This window comes from Hemiscyllium ocellatum, chromosome X (genome assembly GCF_020745735.1).
Source record: "Hemiscyllium ocellatum isolate sHemOce1 chromosome X, sHemOce1.pat.X.cur, whole genome shotgun sequence".
NCBI lineage: Eukaryota > Metazoa > Chordata > Chondrichthyes > Orectolobiformes > Hemiscylliidae > Hemiscyllium > Hemiscyllium ocellatum.
The window spans coordinates 4,547,724-4,564,529 of NC_083453.1; the positions used below are offsets into that span (position 1 = coordinate 4,547,724).

Consider the following 16,806-nt stretch of genomic DNA (forward strand, 5'->3'; position numbering starts at 1 on the left):
GATGGCAGTCAAGGGTGCAGAGGGAGAGCTATGCAGTCTTAAACAATGGGCGAGATATGGTTTTGAGGCTTGACCTAGAGCACTTGAACAGGATGGAGATTGAGATAGAGATAGAGATCGGGGCAAAAAAAAGGTATGAATTTCCAGTGGAAACTAAGTAAGGTGCATTCGGATATTCTCATTATGCAAATATGATGTTAGGTCAACAGCCCGACAAGAAAGACAACAATGAAAGCCAGAGGGGCAGGACAGTGAGTGAGAGCGACAGAGACCGACAAGTTGTCAAAGTAAAAACACCCCAGTGTATGGAAGTCTACATAAAACCTCTTCTGTATATGTTTTAATTGTAAGCAAAGTGCTGGAGAAACTCAGCAGATCTGGCAGCATCTGTGGAGAGAAAAAAACAGTTAACATTTCGAGTCCAGTGAGCCTTGTTCAGAGCCAAAACCAAGTGAGAAATGGTGGCGATAGTGAAGACCCCTTTCCAAATGAAGCAACCTCTGGGACAGTCTGGGACCTTCCCCTCGTCAGAGAGATGCCGGAAAATTTATTTGAGCATCACGTGAATCCTAAATCAAACCATGATCGAACTTTAAAGATGAACAGTGAATTTAAAAACCCACTTTGCGAAAAGCAGCAATTTCCAAACATTGGGCATAACATCTGATTCTAGTCACTATAAACTGAAAGTGACTGAAGCAGTAATAGCTGATAACCTGACAACAGAAATAACACCCAACTCCTATCACAACTACAGTTGCATCTGTCCTAGCAATAAACACTGACTTTATATAAAAAAAAACAGAAAACGCTCAAAATTATTAGCATGCCTGTTTTTCTCCCTCTAAAGATGTTGCCAGAGTGAACATTTCAGGTCTGTAACCTATTGTGGTAAGTGGTTACAGATCCTAAACATGAACAATTGGTCTCGCAACAACATCCACAATATTTTATACCTTTGCTACAATAAGCCAGAGTCATTGGAGACGAGGAGGCCCATCATTTTCAATTTAATTTAGTCGCAATCCTAAAGCGATGGAAGGCAAAAGGGCACAACCAGTAACACAGAGAAACAGTCTGTAGGTATCGCTGACTTATGCAGCCACAAGAACACAAAAGCTTAAAATCTGATTGAAGATTTGTAGCTCGGGTATCCGTTGTTGTGGTTCTGCTCGCCGAGCTGGAAGTTTTTGCTGCAAACGTTTCGTTCCCTGGCTAGGGAACATCAGTGCGGTGGGAGCCTCGTGTGAAGCGCTGCTTTGATGTTTCTTCCGGTATTTATATTGGTTTGTTCTTGCCGCTTCCGGGTGTCAGTTTCAGCTGCAGTGATTTGTATCTGGGGTCCAGGTCGATGTGTCTGTTGATGAATGTTCTTGCCGTTTCCGGGTGTCAGTTTCAGCTGTAGTGGTTTGTATATGGTGTCCAGGTCAATGTGTCTATTGATGGAGTTTGGGCTTGAATGCCATGCTTCTAGGAATTCTCTGGCTGTTCTCTGTCTGGCTTGTCCTATGATAGTGGTGTTTTCCCAGTCAAATTCATGTTGCTGGTTGTCTGAGTGTATGGCTACTAGATCAGATATGTTGATGACACCTTTGTAATCATCAAAAACACAGATATAGAAAAAACACACAGAATCATCAATGCCACACTCACAGGAATCCGATTCACACGAGAAGAGGAAAAGGATAGCCAACTCCCATTCCTAGACGTGTTAGTAGAGAGAACACCCAACGGAGAATTCACCACAAGGGTACACAGGAAACCAACACACACAGACCAAGTCTTAAACTATGAAAGTAACTACCCCAACACACACAAACGAAGCTGCATCAGGACACTATTCAAAAGGGCCACAACACACTGCAGTACACCAGAACTGCGAAAAGAGGAAGAGGAACATCTATACAAGGTATTCGCCAAAAACGGATACCCACGCAACTTTATCACCAGATGCCTAAGAGATAGACCACGGAACGAGGACATGCCACAACCAAAAGGACTAGCCACTCTACCATACGTCAGGAGCGTCTCAGAACTGACAGCCAGACTACTGCGACCCTTAGGACTCATAACAGCACACAAGCCAACATCCACGCTCAGACAACAACTCACTAGAACAAAGGACCCAATACCCAGCATGAGCCAAACTAACGTAGTTTACAAAATACCATGCAAGGACTGCACAAAACACTATATAGGACAAACAGGAAGACAGCTAACAATCCGCATCCACGAACATCAGCTAGCCACAAAACGACACGACCAGCTATCTCTAGTAGCCATACACTCACAACCAGCAACATGAATTTGACTGGGAAAACACCACTATCATAGGACAAGCCAGACAGAGAACAGCCAGAGAATTCCTAAAAGCATGGCATTCATCCCCAAACTCCATCAACAGACACATCGACCTGGACCCCAGATACAAATCACTGCAGCTGAAACTGACACCCGGAAGCGGCAAGAACAAACCAATATAAATACCGGAAGAAACATCAAAGCAGCGCTTCACACGAGGCTCCCACCGCACTGATGATGTTCCCTAGCCAGGGAACGAAACGTTTGCAGCAAAAACTTCCAGCTCGGCGAGCAGAACCACAACAACATAAAAGCTCTTTGTAGTCCAGGGACTAGATGGTTCAAGGTTGAACCTCTAGGGAAGAGCTCAAACTTGGCCCAAACTGCTGTTATGAAAGTCTATATAAGACTCCGACAAGAAATACGTTAACTGGATATTGAGCAAAGCCAGGTCAGGTACAGCAAGGGTTAGAAGATGACATTGAGCAATGAAGTGTAAAAAATAGAAACAATTCTCCCATCAGCCCAACTTAAAACATCAAAACGGAATAACTGGAGGCTGATATTAGAGTCAGATGTACAGCATGAAACAGACCCTTCGGTCCAAGCCGTCCATGCTGACCAGATATCCCAACCCAATCTAGGCCCACCTGCCAGCACATAGATTGATGTCGCTGCTGATCCAAATTTTTCTTGCAAGCTGTAGGAAAATTAGGTGCCTTCTGTACATGGCTCAACAACGCATGGAGCTAGATCAAAGGCAAACAGTGAATGATGGAGAAACTCGGCACAGTCGGCAGCATCCGTTAAGACAGTAACAGAGTTAATGTTTCGAGCCCGGTATGACTCCTCAGAACTAGATCTACTTGCCTGCATTTTTGTTTTGGTGATCATCAAGATGGTACTAAGGCCCATGATACAAGTCAGGAAACCTACAGATGGCAGAACAGGCAGTTTGGAGGGCTTACAAAACCTACAGATGGCAGACCAGGCAGTTTGGAGGGCTTACAAAAGCCAGAATTAGAGAAAGGAGGGAATGCAGTGACTCACGAGAAGCAATTTTCTCAATAAGCAGCAACATTAGATTCTAGAAGAGCATGTACTGTTTTACGTTGGTGCACAGAAGGAGTCAACAGCTGGGGGAAGAACACCAGTAAAAAGGCAGAGGATAAAATGGACCATGGTGCAGAGATTATAACCTCACTAATTTTAGAGTTATTCATTCTATATCTGTTTTTATAATGGAAACGGTTTTGCATAAACTCAGTGCAACTGCACACTGCCAGTGACAGCACTGCAGGTTACAGTCAGAGCCTGATCAGGTTAGTGAAGGCAGCTTCCATTATCAACTCTTCAAAACAACGAATGCAGAGTTGACAGTGAGTGCAAACAGATAGAAGAGTCTCATTCAAAACGTTAGAGCTGTTGAACCAAGTGCGCAGTGTGAAAGAGAAAGTCAAGCATCGGGGAGACTGCTTTAACTGAGCAGACGTGGGAACGGTGTTTTGGGATCTGATCAGCCAGAGTCAAAAGGATATTAAAATGGATGAAGGAGTCAAAAGGGAGAGAGGTGGGAGCTGTTGATTGACCAGAGAGATGATAAACTGACTGAGGAATTAAAAAAAAACATATTGATTGCTTTACTGAAGCAACTGTTCTTTTTGCTACAAACTGATGGATCCACTGCAATGCAAGGGGTGTGAAGATTTTGAGCAAACAGACGTAGGGGACCTGGAGGAGCTGACTCAGCAAAGGAATACGAATAACGCCAACATGGAAGGGTAGCCTGAGGACAATGAACTCCAAAAGGACAAGTTCATGTTTTATTATATGCATGACAAAATCTTCAACATGCAGAAAATTACTTCAGGCTGCTAAATGACCGCATTTTCAAGAAAAGTTAATTCATGGAAGGAGAGGATTGCTGAGCAGGCATTTCTTACCGATCCCTTATTACCCAGGGAGCAGCGAGACGTCAGCCACATTATTGGGGGTTGGAACCCCCATGTAAGCCAGATCAGGGAAGGAAAGAGAGTGAGCGAGAGCGAGAGCGTGTGTGTGGGCCAAATGGACAGTGACATAAACCATGTCTGTTCGTATGCAGTATAGGGGTGGCAGTGTAGTTAGCACTGCTGCCTCATAGCACCAGGGACCCAGGTTCGATTCCAGAGACTGACTGTCTGTCTGTGTGGAGTTTGCATATTCTTCCCGTGTCTGTGTGGGTTTCCTCCCACAATCTAAGGGTGTGCAGGTTAGGGTGGATTGGTCATGCTAAATTGTCCCATAGTGCCCAGGGATGTGCAGGTTAGGGTGGGATTGGCCATGCTAAATTGTCCCATAGTGCCCAGGGATGTGCAGGTTAGGGTGGATTAATTAGGGGTAAATGGGTCTGGGTGGCTTACTCTTTGGAGGGTCAGTGTGTACTTGGTGGGCTGAAGGGCCTGTTTTCATACTGAAGAAATTCTATGAATAAATCATGTCATCAACAGTACAGAAATAACTGCCAGCTGTCCTTTACAAATGCAGTACTTCCCCTCATTCTTCATGAAATTGCACTGAAGAATGATCTTAGTGCCGCTGTACATTGGTATCTTTATTAAGCTTTTGAGAAGTTGAGTATTTTCAGCAAATCTCAACCAACATCAGAACAGCATAGACACCTGAACTTTTGTCATTAACTTCCTGCTGGAGTTGCTCATTATGACAGTGCAGATTAAATATTCCAAAATCTTCTGAAAAGTAATGTACATTGAAAAGCAGAAAGGTTGCAAGTCTGTTTTAAGAGCTACTTCTCTGGAAGCCAAACACAAGGCATAAGTGCACACTCCTGTTGAGTGCCACAGTGCTTGCACCCATCATTTTGATCTGCATAAAAATGAAAAGAAAACGAATTGCAGTCAAAGACAGTCACATTGTGCTTGAACAATTGCAAGCGAGTGCTGAAGTGTACACTATGTAAGCCAATACTGCTGCATCTTAATTCATGCAATAGTATGGTTAACAGCCAACTCTCTCAAAGGGTAATAGGGAAAAGTGGCCAACTTCACTGGAACAATAACTTACTGTGCTAGAGAGAGCCAGGCACTGCTGATTAAGCAGAACCTACTGAAAGTGGCTTCTAAATTAAAGATAGAAAAGGAGGATGATGAAACAGATTTATCTTGCCCATACGGGCTCTGGGTGGATAATCTCAGAGACATGATGATCCTGGGCAGGGGTTGAACCTTCTGAAAGGTTAGATTAGATTACTTACAGTGTGGAAACAGGCCCTTCGGCCCAACAAGTCCACACCGACCCGCAGAAGCGCAACCCACTCATACCCCTTACCTAACACTACGAGCAATTTAGCATGGCCAATTCACCTGACCCGCACATCTTTGGACTGTGGGAGGAAACCGGAGCACCCGGAGGAAACCCACGCAGACACGGGGAGAACGTGCAAACTCCACACAGTCAGTCGCCTGAGTCGGGAATTGAACCCGGGTCTCAGGCGCTGTGAGGCAGCAGTGCTAACCACTGCGCCACCGATCAAGAGAAAACATACTGAAAAAAAATTGGGAACGATAACCGAAGAACAACCATCGCAGAAGCAGGACCCTGAGCTCAGAGTTCAGAGAGGGAGTACACACGCTTCTACACAACTGAAGCCTGGCCAAATATTGCTTACCAGTGCGGTTAATAACTAAAATCTCAGCAGTGATTTCGAGGTAGCTTTATTTTGCAACCCAATGCAACTTTATAGTGAAGTGTTAAAAGTTGCTTTCAGTAACAGTACAAGGTGTAATCATTGTGTCCACCGGCAGAGGGGGCAATGGACACCAATTACCTCCCTCAGCCAGTGGAGGAGCAAAGATTCACAACAGCTACATGTGCGCACAAGCAGTCACTTGTGTACAGATCCAACATCCATAAAGCAAGCATCATATGGGATAGTCAGAGTCATACAGCATGGAAACCAGACCCTTCGGTCCAACGAGTCCATGATGACCATGTTTCCAAATTAAACTAATCCCACTTGCCCGTGTTTGGCCCATATCCCTCCAAACCTTATCTAAAAGGTCTTTTAAATGTTGTAACTGTACCTGCATCCACCACTTCCTCTGGCAGCTCATTCCACACACAGAAGTCCCAACTTCCACTCAATACTAGTATAGGAAGTTGGGAAGATAAAAGTGCTAACACAGTAGGTCACAGTTAATACAGCATTATTATGCACGATATTTATTCTTCCTGCAATACTTTTGCGATTAAACTTTATAAACAAAACACACTAGCACAGTCTCTTCTGTTCCCGGTGGTACAGCTCTATTCCTCCTGTCCACTCACTCCAGCACCCAAAGCTAGTGACACTACCCTTTCCATGAAAGACATGCAACATCCCAATCCAGCTCCCTGCTGTTGCAAGTGCCTGTTCACAATCTGCCAACTGATGCTTGGTGTCTGCAAACCAGTGGTTGAAAAATCATGGCTGGCTGCACACTCATGGCTTCTGGTCACAATTCTAGAGCTCCGCTCCCCCTTTCTCGCAGCTTCTTCAGTTTGTTGGACTCTTTCCCTCATTAAAGTGGTAAAAACAATGACTGCAGATGCTGGAAACCAGATCCTGGATCAGTGGTGCTGGAAGAGCACAGCAGTTCAGGGCTTCCTGATGAAGGGCTTTTACCCGAAGCTGCACTTTGGATGCTGCCTGAACTGCTGTGCTCTTCCAGCACCACTGATCCAGGATCTTCCCCTCATTAGATAATGGAACATTTACAGCTCCATCAAGCATCACCAAAACCACTGGCCCAACAGCACCTCAGGCAATTCCACATTCACATTTCCAGATTTCAGTCCAATACAGTCTTCAGAAATTTTCCAACTCTTTTAATAATTTCGATCATTTGCAATCCAACTCTATTCTTTTGACTGGCAACTGAGGCCAAATCGGATTGGTTTTCAACAGGTGCAGTAGATGACATTTGTGGAGGGACAGGTACATTTCTGTCGGATGTGGAAGGATCCTTTGAGGGCTTGGACGGAGGTGAGGGCAGTAGTGTGGGTACAGGTTTTGCAACTCCTGCGCTGGAGCACGTCCCTGCTGTGCCCACCACCACCACCACCACCAGCCTGCCCACAACCCACTTTTGGCACCTTCCCCTGTCATCGCAGGACTTGCAAAACCAGTGCCCACACCACTCCCCTCACCTTCATCCTAGGCCCCAAAGGATCCTTCCATATCGGACAGAAATTTATCTGTATCGCCACTAATATCACCTACTGCATCCGTTACATCCGATGTGGTCTCCTCTGTATCGAGGACACAGGACGCCTCCTTGCGATTATTTCAGAGAATACCTCTGGGACACCCACACAAACCAACCCCACCACCCTGTGGCTGAATACTTCAACTCCCCCTAGGACATACAGGTCTTTGGACCTCCTCCACCACCAAACCATTACCACCAGATGTCCAGAGGAAGAACGCTTCATATTGTGCCTTCGGACCCTGCAACTACACGGGATCAATGCAGATTTCACCAGTTTCCTCATTTCCTAACCCCCACATTATCGCAGTCCTATCACCTCCTCCACCTATTACCCCCCCCCACCGCCCATTCATCTCTCAGCCCCCTGGCCCATAAGCCTCATTCCTGATGAAGGGCTTTTGCCTGAAACATCGATTTTCCTGCTCCTCGGATGCTGCCTGACCTGCTGTGCTTTTCCAGCACCACACACCACTCATTCTTGCTTAAGCACTGCCTTGATTTGGAAACTGGTGAGAATTTTAAAGACACTCTGGTGCCCCACCTTACACTTTCTCCATAATCGCCTCCAAATCCTACAAATCATCAGATATCTATTGGCCTAATTCCAACCTCGCGAGCATCCTCTACTTTAAATCGGTCCACCATTTCTTGCTGTGCCCCGTACGGGGCAAGAGATATGGGGAGCTGGTTTTCAACTTGAGTGGGCTTGGGAGGCCAAATGTCTTACTCTTGTTCTCATTTCCTATCTTCTGAAACCTGTATGGCCCTCTCCCTCACGTTCCTCCTTCAAGACACTTTTTAAAACCAACATCTTTGGTTATCTGACCCAACATGTTCTTGTGGGTCTTGTCTTGCATTTGTTTCCCAATATTCCAGTGAAATATCTTGAAATTTTATTAAAAAGGTGCTGTACAAATACAAGTTAACACTTGGCAGATTACAAGAAATGCTTACACATTTCACAATTCTGTACGTCTCAGGTTCTGGCTACATTTATGCTGGACAAGCAAAGCAACTCATGATTTTCATTTCAGATGTCAAGAGATTGACTCCAGTTAGGAGACAGGAGAGTCGAGCATTATTGAATGCTGTACAATTGGAATGGATAATGTTCCCATGCACCTGCTGCCCTTGACCTAAGTGGCAGATATCATGGATCCAAGGAGTGCTGTTGAAGAAGCCTTCTATTGTTACTCCAGTGTAACCATTACATGCTGCAGCCATGACGCATGTGCCAACGATGGACAAAGCAAACGAGGGGTTAATGGACACGGTGTGTCAGCAGGATAACCAAAGTTGCATCCATGATCTAGTACGATAGAAAGCGGCCTGAAATTTATAACAGGGATGACATCTGCCAGCAGTGCAGAAATCACTTCCTGAAGTAGTGTGTGACGGAAAAGCACCATTAACCGCAATTCTACCAGTACCTGGTGTGAATGCGCCTGCGATTGAAGGAGATGTTGTTCCCAGCCTGAGATCGCTCAGTTCCTTTGGCAGGCCTGAGGGTATGTTACTCATAACAGGAGCGCTCGGAGCTGAAAGAGGAACCTACAAAGAAAAGAAACTTTAGAACATAACCCTACAGGTGTCATTACGAATATGGCAACAGGAGAGGGGGGGAAAAATAAAATGCACATTTAAGATAGAATAATTTGAAGGCTCACTTGTACTTCCATTGGTTTCTATGCCTCCTGTAAACAATAATGGGAACTGTTTCAGTTAATTAACTGACCAATGTGGATTTCACAAATAGAAAACTATTCCTGCCAGATATCATTTTGATACCACAGGCAGAATAGGAAAGCTCTCATTCCACATTGTGCTTGCACCAATACTGTGATCAGAAGTCCCTGCAGGACCAGGGCTCTTCCTGCTTGATGCGCAGTGCATTGCGTTTTGCGCTTTAACACCATGTCCAGCCAAAAGGAATTGTACCATTCTCCTCGACAGGAAATTAGACCTTCCGCTCTGAGAAAGGGATCTGTTTATACCAACACCCAGGATCTACATCTCAATGGCACCATTTATAAATGGAGCAGTCCTTTTCCTTCAAATTTCTATTTTGTCAAGGTGACAGGACTAAACTCCCCAACAGCACATCACTCCACCCACATGTAGTGTTTATTAGCACAGGGGATTAAACTTGCCAAGTCAAACTATATCTGCAGTGCTGGCAAAACAGGTATTGCAGTCGAATCTCACCAACACTGTCAGCCTGAATATCAGCTCAGATGCTCAGTGTGCAAAGTCAGGGTTGATGTCCTGCTCTGCTGTGTTGGCTAATGTCACTCTTTTCTCTATTATTCTTGTCAGGTAGACAACTGAAGACATTTTAGGGTCATGTATAAAGAACAACCACTCATGCTTGGTAGGAGATTACAACAGGAGATTCACTAACCTTGCAAAAATTGCAACAGCATTTTTATATTTTTAGGGCGGGTTGGGGGTGAGAGAGAGAACACAATATTAAACTTGTAGCTGTTCCATCCCTAATTGCACAAGGCAATCAAGCAAACGCCAGGAAACTGGGTGACCCATCACTCTCTACACTTACTGCTGCACTCACAAATGATGGGCTACACAGGACTTAATGAAAAAGATTTCCACATAGAAAGGGCAGACTTGTACTCATCTATTATCGTTCACAACCTCAGGACATAACAGGCACTTTTGAAGCGCAGAGCATATTGTAATCAAGCACCAATTTGTACACAGCGAGGTCACACTAACAGCAGTTTCAGGATGAGTGGTCAATCTGTTTTAGGGCTTCGGGCAGAGCGATCAGTATCAGAAAGGATGCCACTGCTCTTCTTTCAGCAAGATGTGGAACTTAATGTCCACCTTAGAATCTTAGTTAAACATCTCCACCAAAACACAGCACACATCTGCCCATCTAATACTTTTCACCACCTCAGTACCTACATTCCCTCCAATTTTTCTTGCTGCTACACAGACCTCAGAGTTCCGTATGCAGAACCATCAATGCAGCCATACATCAATGGGCACGTGGGGACAATGAACAACTGCACAACCTTGCTCAGCACTGCACTGACACCAATGCTTCATACATCCACCAAGTCAGAATGTTCCTCAAACATGCATGTACTTCATACTCAAGCAGCCAAAACCAGCATTTCGGGCACTGTGTGCTGAGGCTTGAGCAACATTTTCACTTAAACTCTAGTCCACCTTCAGGGATATTTCCTTTAAACTGCATTCCTGTCTTGGACTTGCACTCTCTTCCCCTTTCCACACCTGTCTGGTTTGTATTTCCCTAGATTAAACATCTGCCACTGCTTGATCCAATCCACTCAGAACATGATATAATCTGATATATTTATTTCTATTACACAGATTCTCGCAAGCACTCCTCTCAAAACGTACCAAACATTTCATACACAAGTGCACAGAGTTAGATTTGTTTTTACTTTGCAGCTCTGGGAGTGTCGAGAGTTATTAGGGCTTTTTTTTTGGGGTGGGGGTGGGGAAGCGTGGTAAACAGATAAGAAAATGGAGTTGAAACCACAACCAGATTAGCCATGATCTTATTGGATGGAGGAGTAGGCTTCAAAGGACCTAAACAGTATTTAGGGGTAGGAGGAGACGACGTTCCAGCAGCAAATGCAGTCGCCATTTTGCGCACAGCAAAATCCCACAAACAGCAAATTAGAGAGTGAGAAATTTTAAAAATGGTCACGGTTGGGGGAGGATGGATGAGGAATCTGAAAAGCACCAGTGAAGGAAAACATATTTGCATTTACATCGCGCAACGACATCCCAAAGCACTTCATGTCTAACGAAGTAGCGTTGAAAGTTATTACTAAGTTAACATCAGAAATATGTCACCCAATTTCCATCCAACAGGCTCCCACAAACAGCAATATGCTTGCATGCCACAAAGGAATACATACTGGCCAGGACACAGGAAACCCTCTCCTCAAATAGCTTTTACATCCATCTTTGGAATGGATACTGTTGAACTTTTCATCTGAAAGACAGCATCCTCAGACAGTGCAGTATTCCCTCAGTACTGCCCTGGAGTGATTTTTATGCAGAAATCCTGGAGTGGGAACTGAACCCACAACATTTGGACTCAGAAACAAAAAGGGTTAATCCCTGAACCACGAGACAACAAACTACAGTTTCAAGTCAGCCAAAACCAAACACAGTTAGCAACACAATGCTCAATACAGAAAGATCCATTTGAAAGATAGTGTTGAAATCGCCAAGATGAGAAGTTACCAAAAGTTAGAAATTTGCCAGTCTTAATCTCATTTGTCCAAGCATGTTGAATAAGTATCTCAAACACAGGCAGAGAAAGACATCCACCACCTCTGTAACCCCATCTTTCATGGTGCTTACCATAGGATTCGAAGGCAGGCTAGTGCGAAGAACTGGTGATAACTTCCTCTCCGATAAATGCTTGTGGATTGGTATCCTGTGCAGGTATCCATAGCCAATGCCACAGCCCAGACTGGAAGAGAAAAGGAATGAGAAATATTTAACCTACATGCCTCATCAGTTGGCAAACACTCCAGATCACAGCAAAGTCACGAAAACTGCTCATCACAGGGATTCCAAAAACAAAAACAAACTTACTTTCTTGGGTTTAATTAAACAAAAGGGACTTCAGTACCAAAGCAAAGTGGAATGCTTCCATGCTTTGGATCTATGCACCCAGTGTCAAGCATCCTCAAAAGATTCAGAACACAGCTTTCTTTATTCACACGTGATTGGACTAAACAGGGGATGCTTTTGTGCTGTCAATCTGTGATAAGCTAGATTGAAAGAATTAATTTGACACACTAGTGAAACACTTCCAACTCCAACCAAGATGAACATTCATTTACCACTGAGGCTGTCCATTTCCAATGGTGACACTGTCTAGGATCCACCCATCTTAACTGATCAGCTGCTGAAACCCTCATTCATCACATCATTACCTCGGACTATTGCAACACATTCCTCATTGCTCTCTCACATTCTGCCCTCTGCAAACTGAAATGGACCTGTACTCAACAGTCTACTATCTTCTGTCTGTTAATCAATTCTCATTTCCTCATCCCATGTGCTCTTCCATGCACACGCCTCTTGCTCCACCCTCACCTATCTATACCTTTCAAATAATGAAAGGATTAAAGATAAGCCCAACAAATCCATAACTGTGTTGCCAGTGTCTTTAGTAACACAAAATCCCATTCCAATCAGCTATCCTCGCTGCTTTACACTGGCTCCTAGTCAAGCAGCATCCTGACTTTCCATTCCTCAGTGGGCCCAATTCTTTCTAATCTCATATCTTCCCTAGCCGCACAAGCGTCAAGATATCTACACTCCTAACTAGAGACTCGGGCATCTCTGATTTTAACTCCCTCACATTGATGGCTTTTGTGGGGGACACAAGCTCTGAAATCTCTTGCTACTTCAACTCCTTTTCAACTCTCTTTCCTCTTTTAAAGATGTTCACTAAAAACCTAGGTTTTTGACTCAGCCTTTGTTCATCTGATCCAACATCTCACAGAGCTCAATGTACATTATACATGATAATATTCCTGAGACGGTTCTTGGGACAAATTAGGTTAAAGATGTTTCAAGTTGCTATTGCCCAGACTCTATGACTTTGAGCACCTCTACAAACAGCCCTAGCTTCTCCAATCTATCCACGGAACTGAATTTGCTCACCCCTCGATTCGCTTTCATGAATCTTAACCACAAATTTGCCTTCAACAAATCCACGCTGCTTCGTCTTCAATTAAAGCACATGTTCAAGCGACTGTTAATTTTGTCCCAAATTATTGTTTCTAAAACTTCCCTCACCACAGAGACTAAACCAATTGGCCTGAATTTGTTGGGCTTATCTTTACACCTTTCAAATAATGAAAGGACTAGATAGGTGAGGGTGGAGCAAGAGGCGTGTGCATGGAGGAGCGCATGGGATGAGGAAATGAGAACAGACAGAAGATAGTAGGTTGTTGAGTACAGGTCCATTTAAGGATAAACCAAGGCATCTTCAGTGTTACCAGAAATCTCACGTGTTTACTAGAGTCCAGGTTCACGTCCCACCTGCTCTAGGTGGTGTATAATAAACATCTCTGAACAGGCAGATTAAGGAAAAACAAACACAACATTTATTAAATTTTTAGACTAGTCCCATCTGCTCTCGGGGTGGGGGAGGGGTAATAAAAATGTTCCATTGTGTGGGGTAACATTCTGGATAAAAAGGTCTCACCCACTCCAGAGTTGTCTCATGACATGGCTGAACAGGTTAAATTACAAAAACATTCAACAAGCTACCTGCTTGGGGTCTCTTGTGGCACAGTAGTCATGACCATACTTCTGAGCTAGAAGGCCTGGGTTCAAATCCCAACTGCTCCACTGAACAGGTTAGGTAATATCTAGGAGCTTAGTACTTGGTCGAGTGAGTGATTTCTTGGTGGGTTTCCCAAAACCAGAAGTCCCATTTGTGGGACCAATGAGCATGCTCCCCTCTCACGCTATAAATGTTGGTTTTTTTCCCTTTGAATTGGTATTCTTGCAAATTGTCCTGATAAATGTACGATGAAGAGCTTCAACAAAGTGCCTCATTTTGTCAATACAAAAAAGTTAGCTGTTCAATACAAAAAAAACGAAGCTTAATGAAGTGACCTTCATTTTGCCATACTTACATAACCAGCCTGATACCTCCAATAAATCAAACAGGCAGATCCAAAAGGAAGCGCAAACAAACCTGGTTCAACATTCTGCCGAACACATTTGAACAGAACGTGTCGTTTGGTGCACTCGAATTCTCTGCCGGATTGGGTAAGATTCTTCTGGAAGGCATTTGAACTGACAAATTACACTAGCGGCTTAAAAAATGAGGTAAATCCGACCCGGTCGTACCTGCCCTCTCCACCCCATGCACTGTTAGGCGTGATAATCACCTCCCTACAATTGTCTGTCTCAGTGTTGTACACATAGATCTTTAGCGGTTTTCCATTGTGGGATTCAATCAAGGAGAACAAGTCTTCAGACTGCAACAGAAAGAAACATCTGGGTAAGTCTGTGCTCTGGTTCACTCCCTCTCCCTGATTCGTTTACTGACAAAGTCGAGCTTTTCCTCTTCATCCCTAACCCATTCACACTCCGTTTTGGTGAGAATTGCCCACTTATTGTTTCACAGTATATTTTTAAAACAAAATAGCAGATTCTGGTGATAGCTTGGCTACCAGAGTATTACATGGCAATTGCCAAACCAAGCATACTTTAGGCAGCACAGATAAGCCAAGAGAGAACAAAACAGATACTTACGATAATGCAAGAGATTGCAGTGGTTGGGCTGGAAAGAGGGGTCTTATCATTTCGATTAATCCATAATAATAAACAAATGCAAATATAAATAATAAGCACAGTAACGGAAAGGAGAATGAAGAGAGAGGCAGGTAAAAGACAAAACGGAGACCACAGATTAACAGATCACTAGTTTGTATCTCCTGTCCTTGCTAGGTTACAATATTGTACGTCAGATGTGCAAAATAAGGACTTGTGCAATACGTGCAGTTCTCAGAATAAGTGCATTGAAATATATAAAGTCATTGCAAAAGCCAAAAGCTACAGTACATGTACCTCACAATGTAAAAACTACTGCCCTCAAATACTACAGGGTTGCCTCCAAAATCAGAGTACCACAACATTCTGTGCACAAAACCATTCAGGGAATTTCGGTCAGCTAGAAATATTGCCTCATTCCTGATGAAGGGCTCTTGCCCAAAATGTCAATTCTCTTGCTGCCTGACCTGCTGTGCTTTTCCAGCACCACACTCTCGACTAGAGATATGACCTCGGTCCATTAGGCCATTAAATAACAGCAAGAACAAGCATTTCACACTATGTGCCACCGTGAGGATCAAAAGTGCACAGAACAACTAATTTGCAAATTAGAGTCTTTCCATAGTTCCTGAGGAAGGGCTTATGCCCGAAACATCAATTCTCCTGCTCCTCGGATGCTGTCTGACCTGCTGTGCTTTTCCAGCACCACACTCTCCACTCTGATCGCCAGCAACTGCAGTCCTCACTTTCTCCTCTTTCCATAGCTTGCCTGGGGCAATGTCTTTGGAGAGCAGAAGAGGTGGCACAGTGGCTCAGTGGTTAGCACTGCTGCCTCATAGCGCTAGGGACCCTGGTTAGATTCCAGCCTCAGGGGAACCACCTGCTTGGAGTTTGCACGTAATCCCCGTGTCTGCGTGGGTTTCCTCCCACAGTCCAAAAATGGGCAGGTTAGGTGAATTAGCCAAGCTAAATTGCCCAAAATGCTCAGGGATGTGTAGGTTAGGTGCATTAATTAGGGGTAAGTAGGGAAATGGGTCTGCATGGGATACTCGGAGGGTCAGTGTTGACTTGTTGGGCCAAATTGCCTGTTTCCACACTGTAGGGATTCTATGATCCCATAACTCTTCATTAGAATCCATCTCTGCAGAACAGCACAGATGCTGTCAGACCTGATGAATATTCGCAGCATTTTCTGTTCAAAGTAACTTGTGGGAATGTCAAAACAGCCATCAAAGTGGCCATCCATGCAGGAGCAAAGGGTCCTGGTGACATCAGCTACTGGTAATGGATGTCCCTAAGCCAGAATGCATCTGCATGTCAACTTCATGCATTCTGTGCATAATAATGTCACTGTCTATGCACGTGCAAATGCAGAAGATCAAATTTCCGCATGCCTAGAGGAGCCAGAGACTGAGAATCCAGGAGTAGGGGCAAGAACTAGTAAAGTAGCCATGATGGGAAAATGCCGGTGCCGGACTGGTGAGGACAAAGTCAGAAGTCACAACACCAGGTATAGTCCAACAGGTTATTTGAAATCAGAAGCTTTTAGAGCACTGCTCAGTCTAACAGGTGAAGTCACTTCACCTGTGAGACGATGTCTGGTGTCATGTGACTTGTGGTAAAGTAGTAGCAGCAATTGAGCAGTGCAGCCAGGCAGTTCCTCATGGCAAGCAGGAGATAGACAAACGCCCCAGGCTGAATTTAGACTGAACAGCGAAGACTTTGCCCCGGCCTGGCACTTAGCAGCCACCAAATGCTCAAGGGCTGGTTCAATCTACTATCCCTGCAGTTGGAAAGCAGTGGCATCCCTGCCACTTTGCAATGATGGTATACTGCCTGCTGGAGCAGCCTACACCTTTTGTCCTCCTTGTGCCACCTCGAAGAGGCACTCCTATGATATGCATGTTTTCGGTTTTTATTTTAGACTTCCAGTATCTACAGACTTTTG

At 44.4% G+C, this 16,806-nt stretch overlaps 1 protein-coding gene across 1 annotated transcript in view; it reads right to left on the reverse strand.

Annotated features, from left to right (window-relative positions):
* Positions 1-16,806, reverse strand: part of LOC132805797 (Golgi reassembly-stacking protein 2-like) — a 61,921-nt gene that overhangs the window by 15,401 nt on the left and 29,714 nt on the right. Inside the window, exons 5-7 of the mRNA XM_060821071.1 lie at positions 14,433-14,563; positions 11,916-12,027; positions 8,981-9,101 (exon numbers count right to left, since the gene is read on the reverse strand). Of these exons, the coding sequence (XP_060677054.1) occupies positions 8,981-9,101; positions 11,916-12,027; positions 14,433-14,563 (364 nt within the window). The remainder of the gene's footprint in view (positions 1-8,980; positions 9,102-11,915; positions 12,028-14,432; positions 14,564-16,806) is intronic.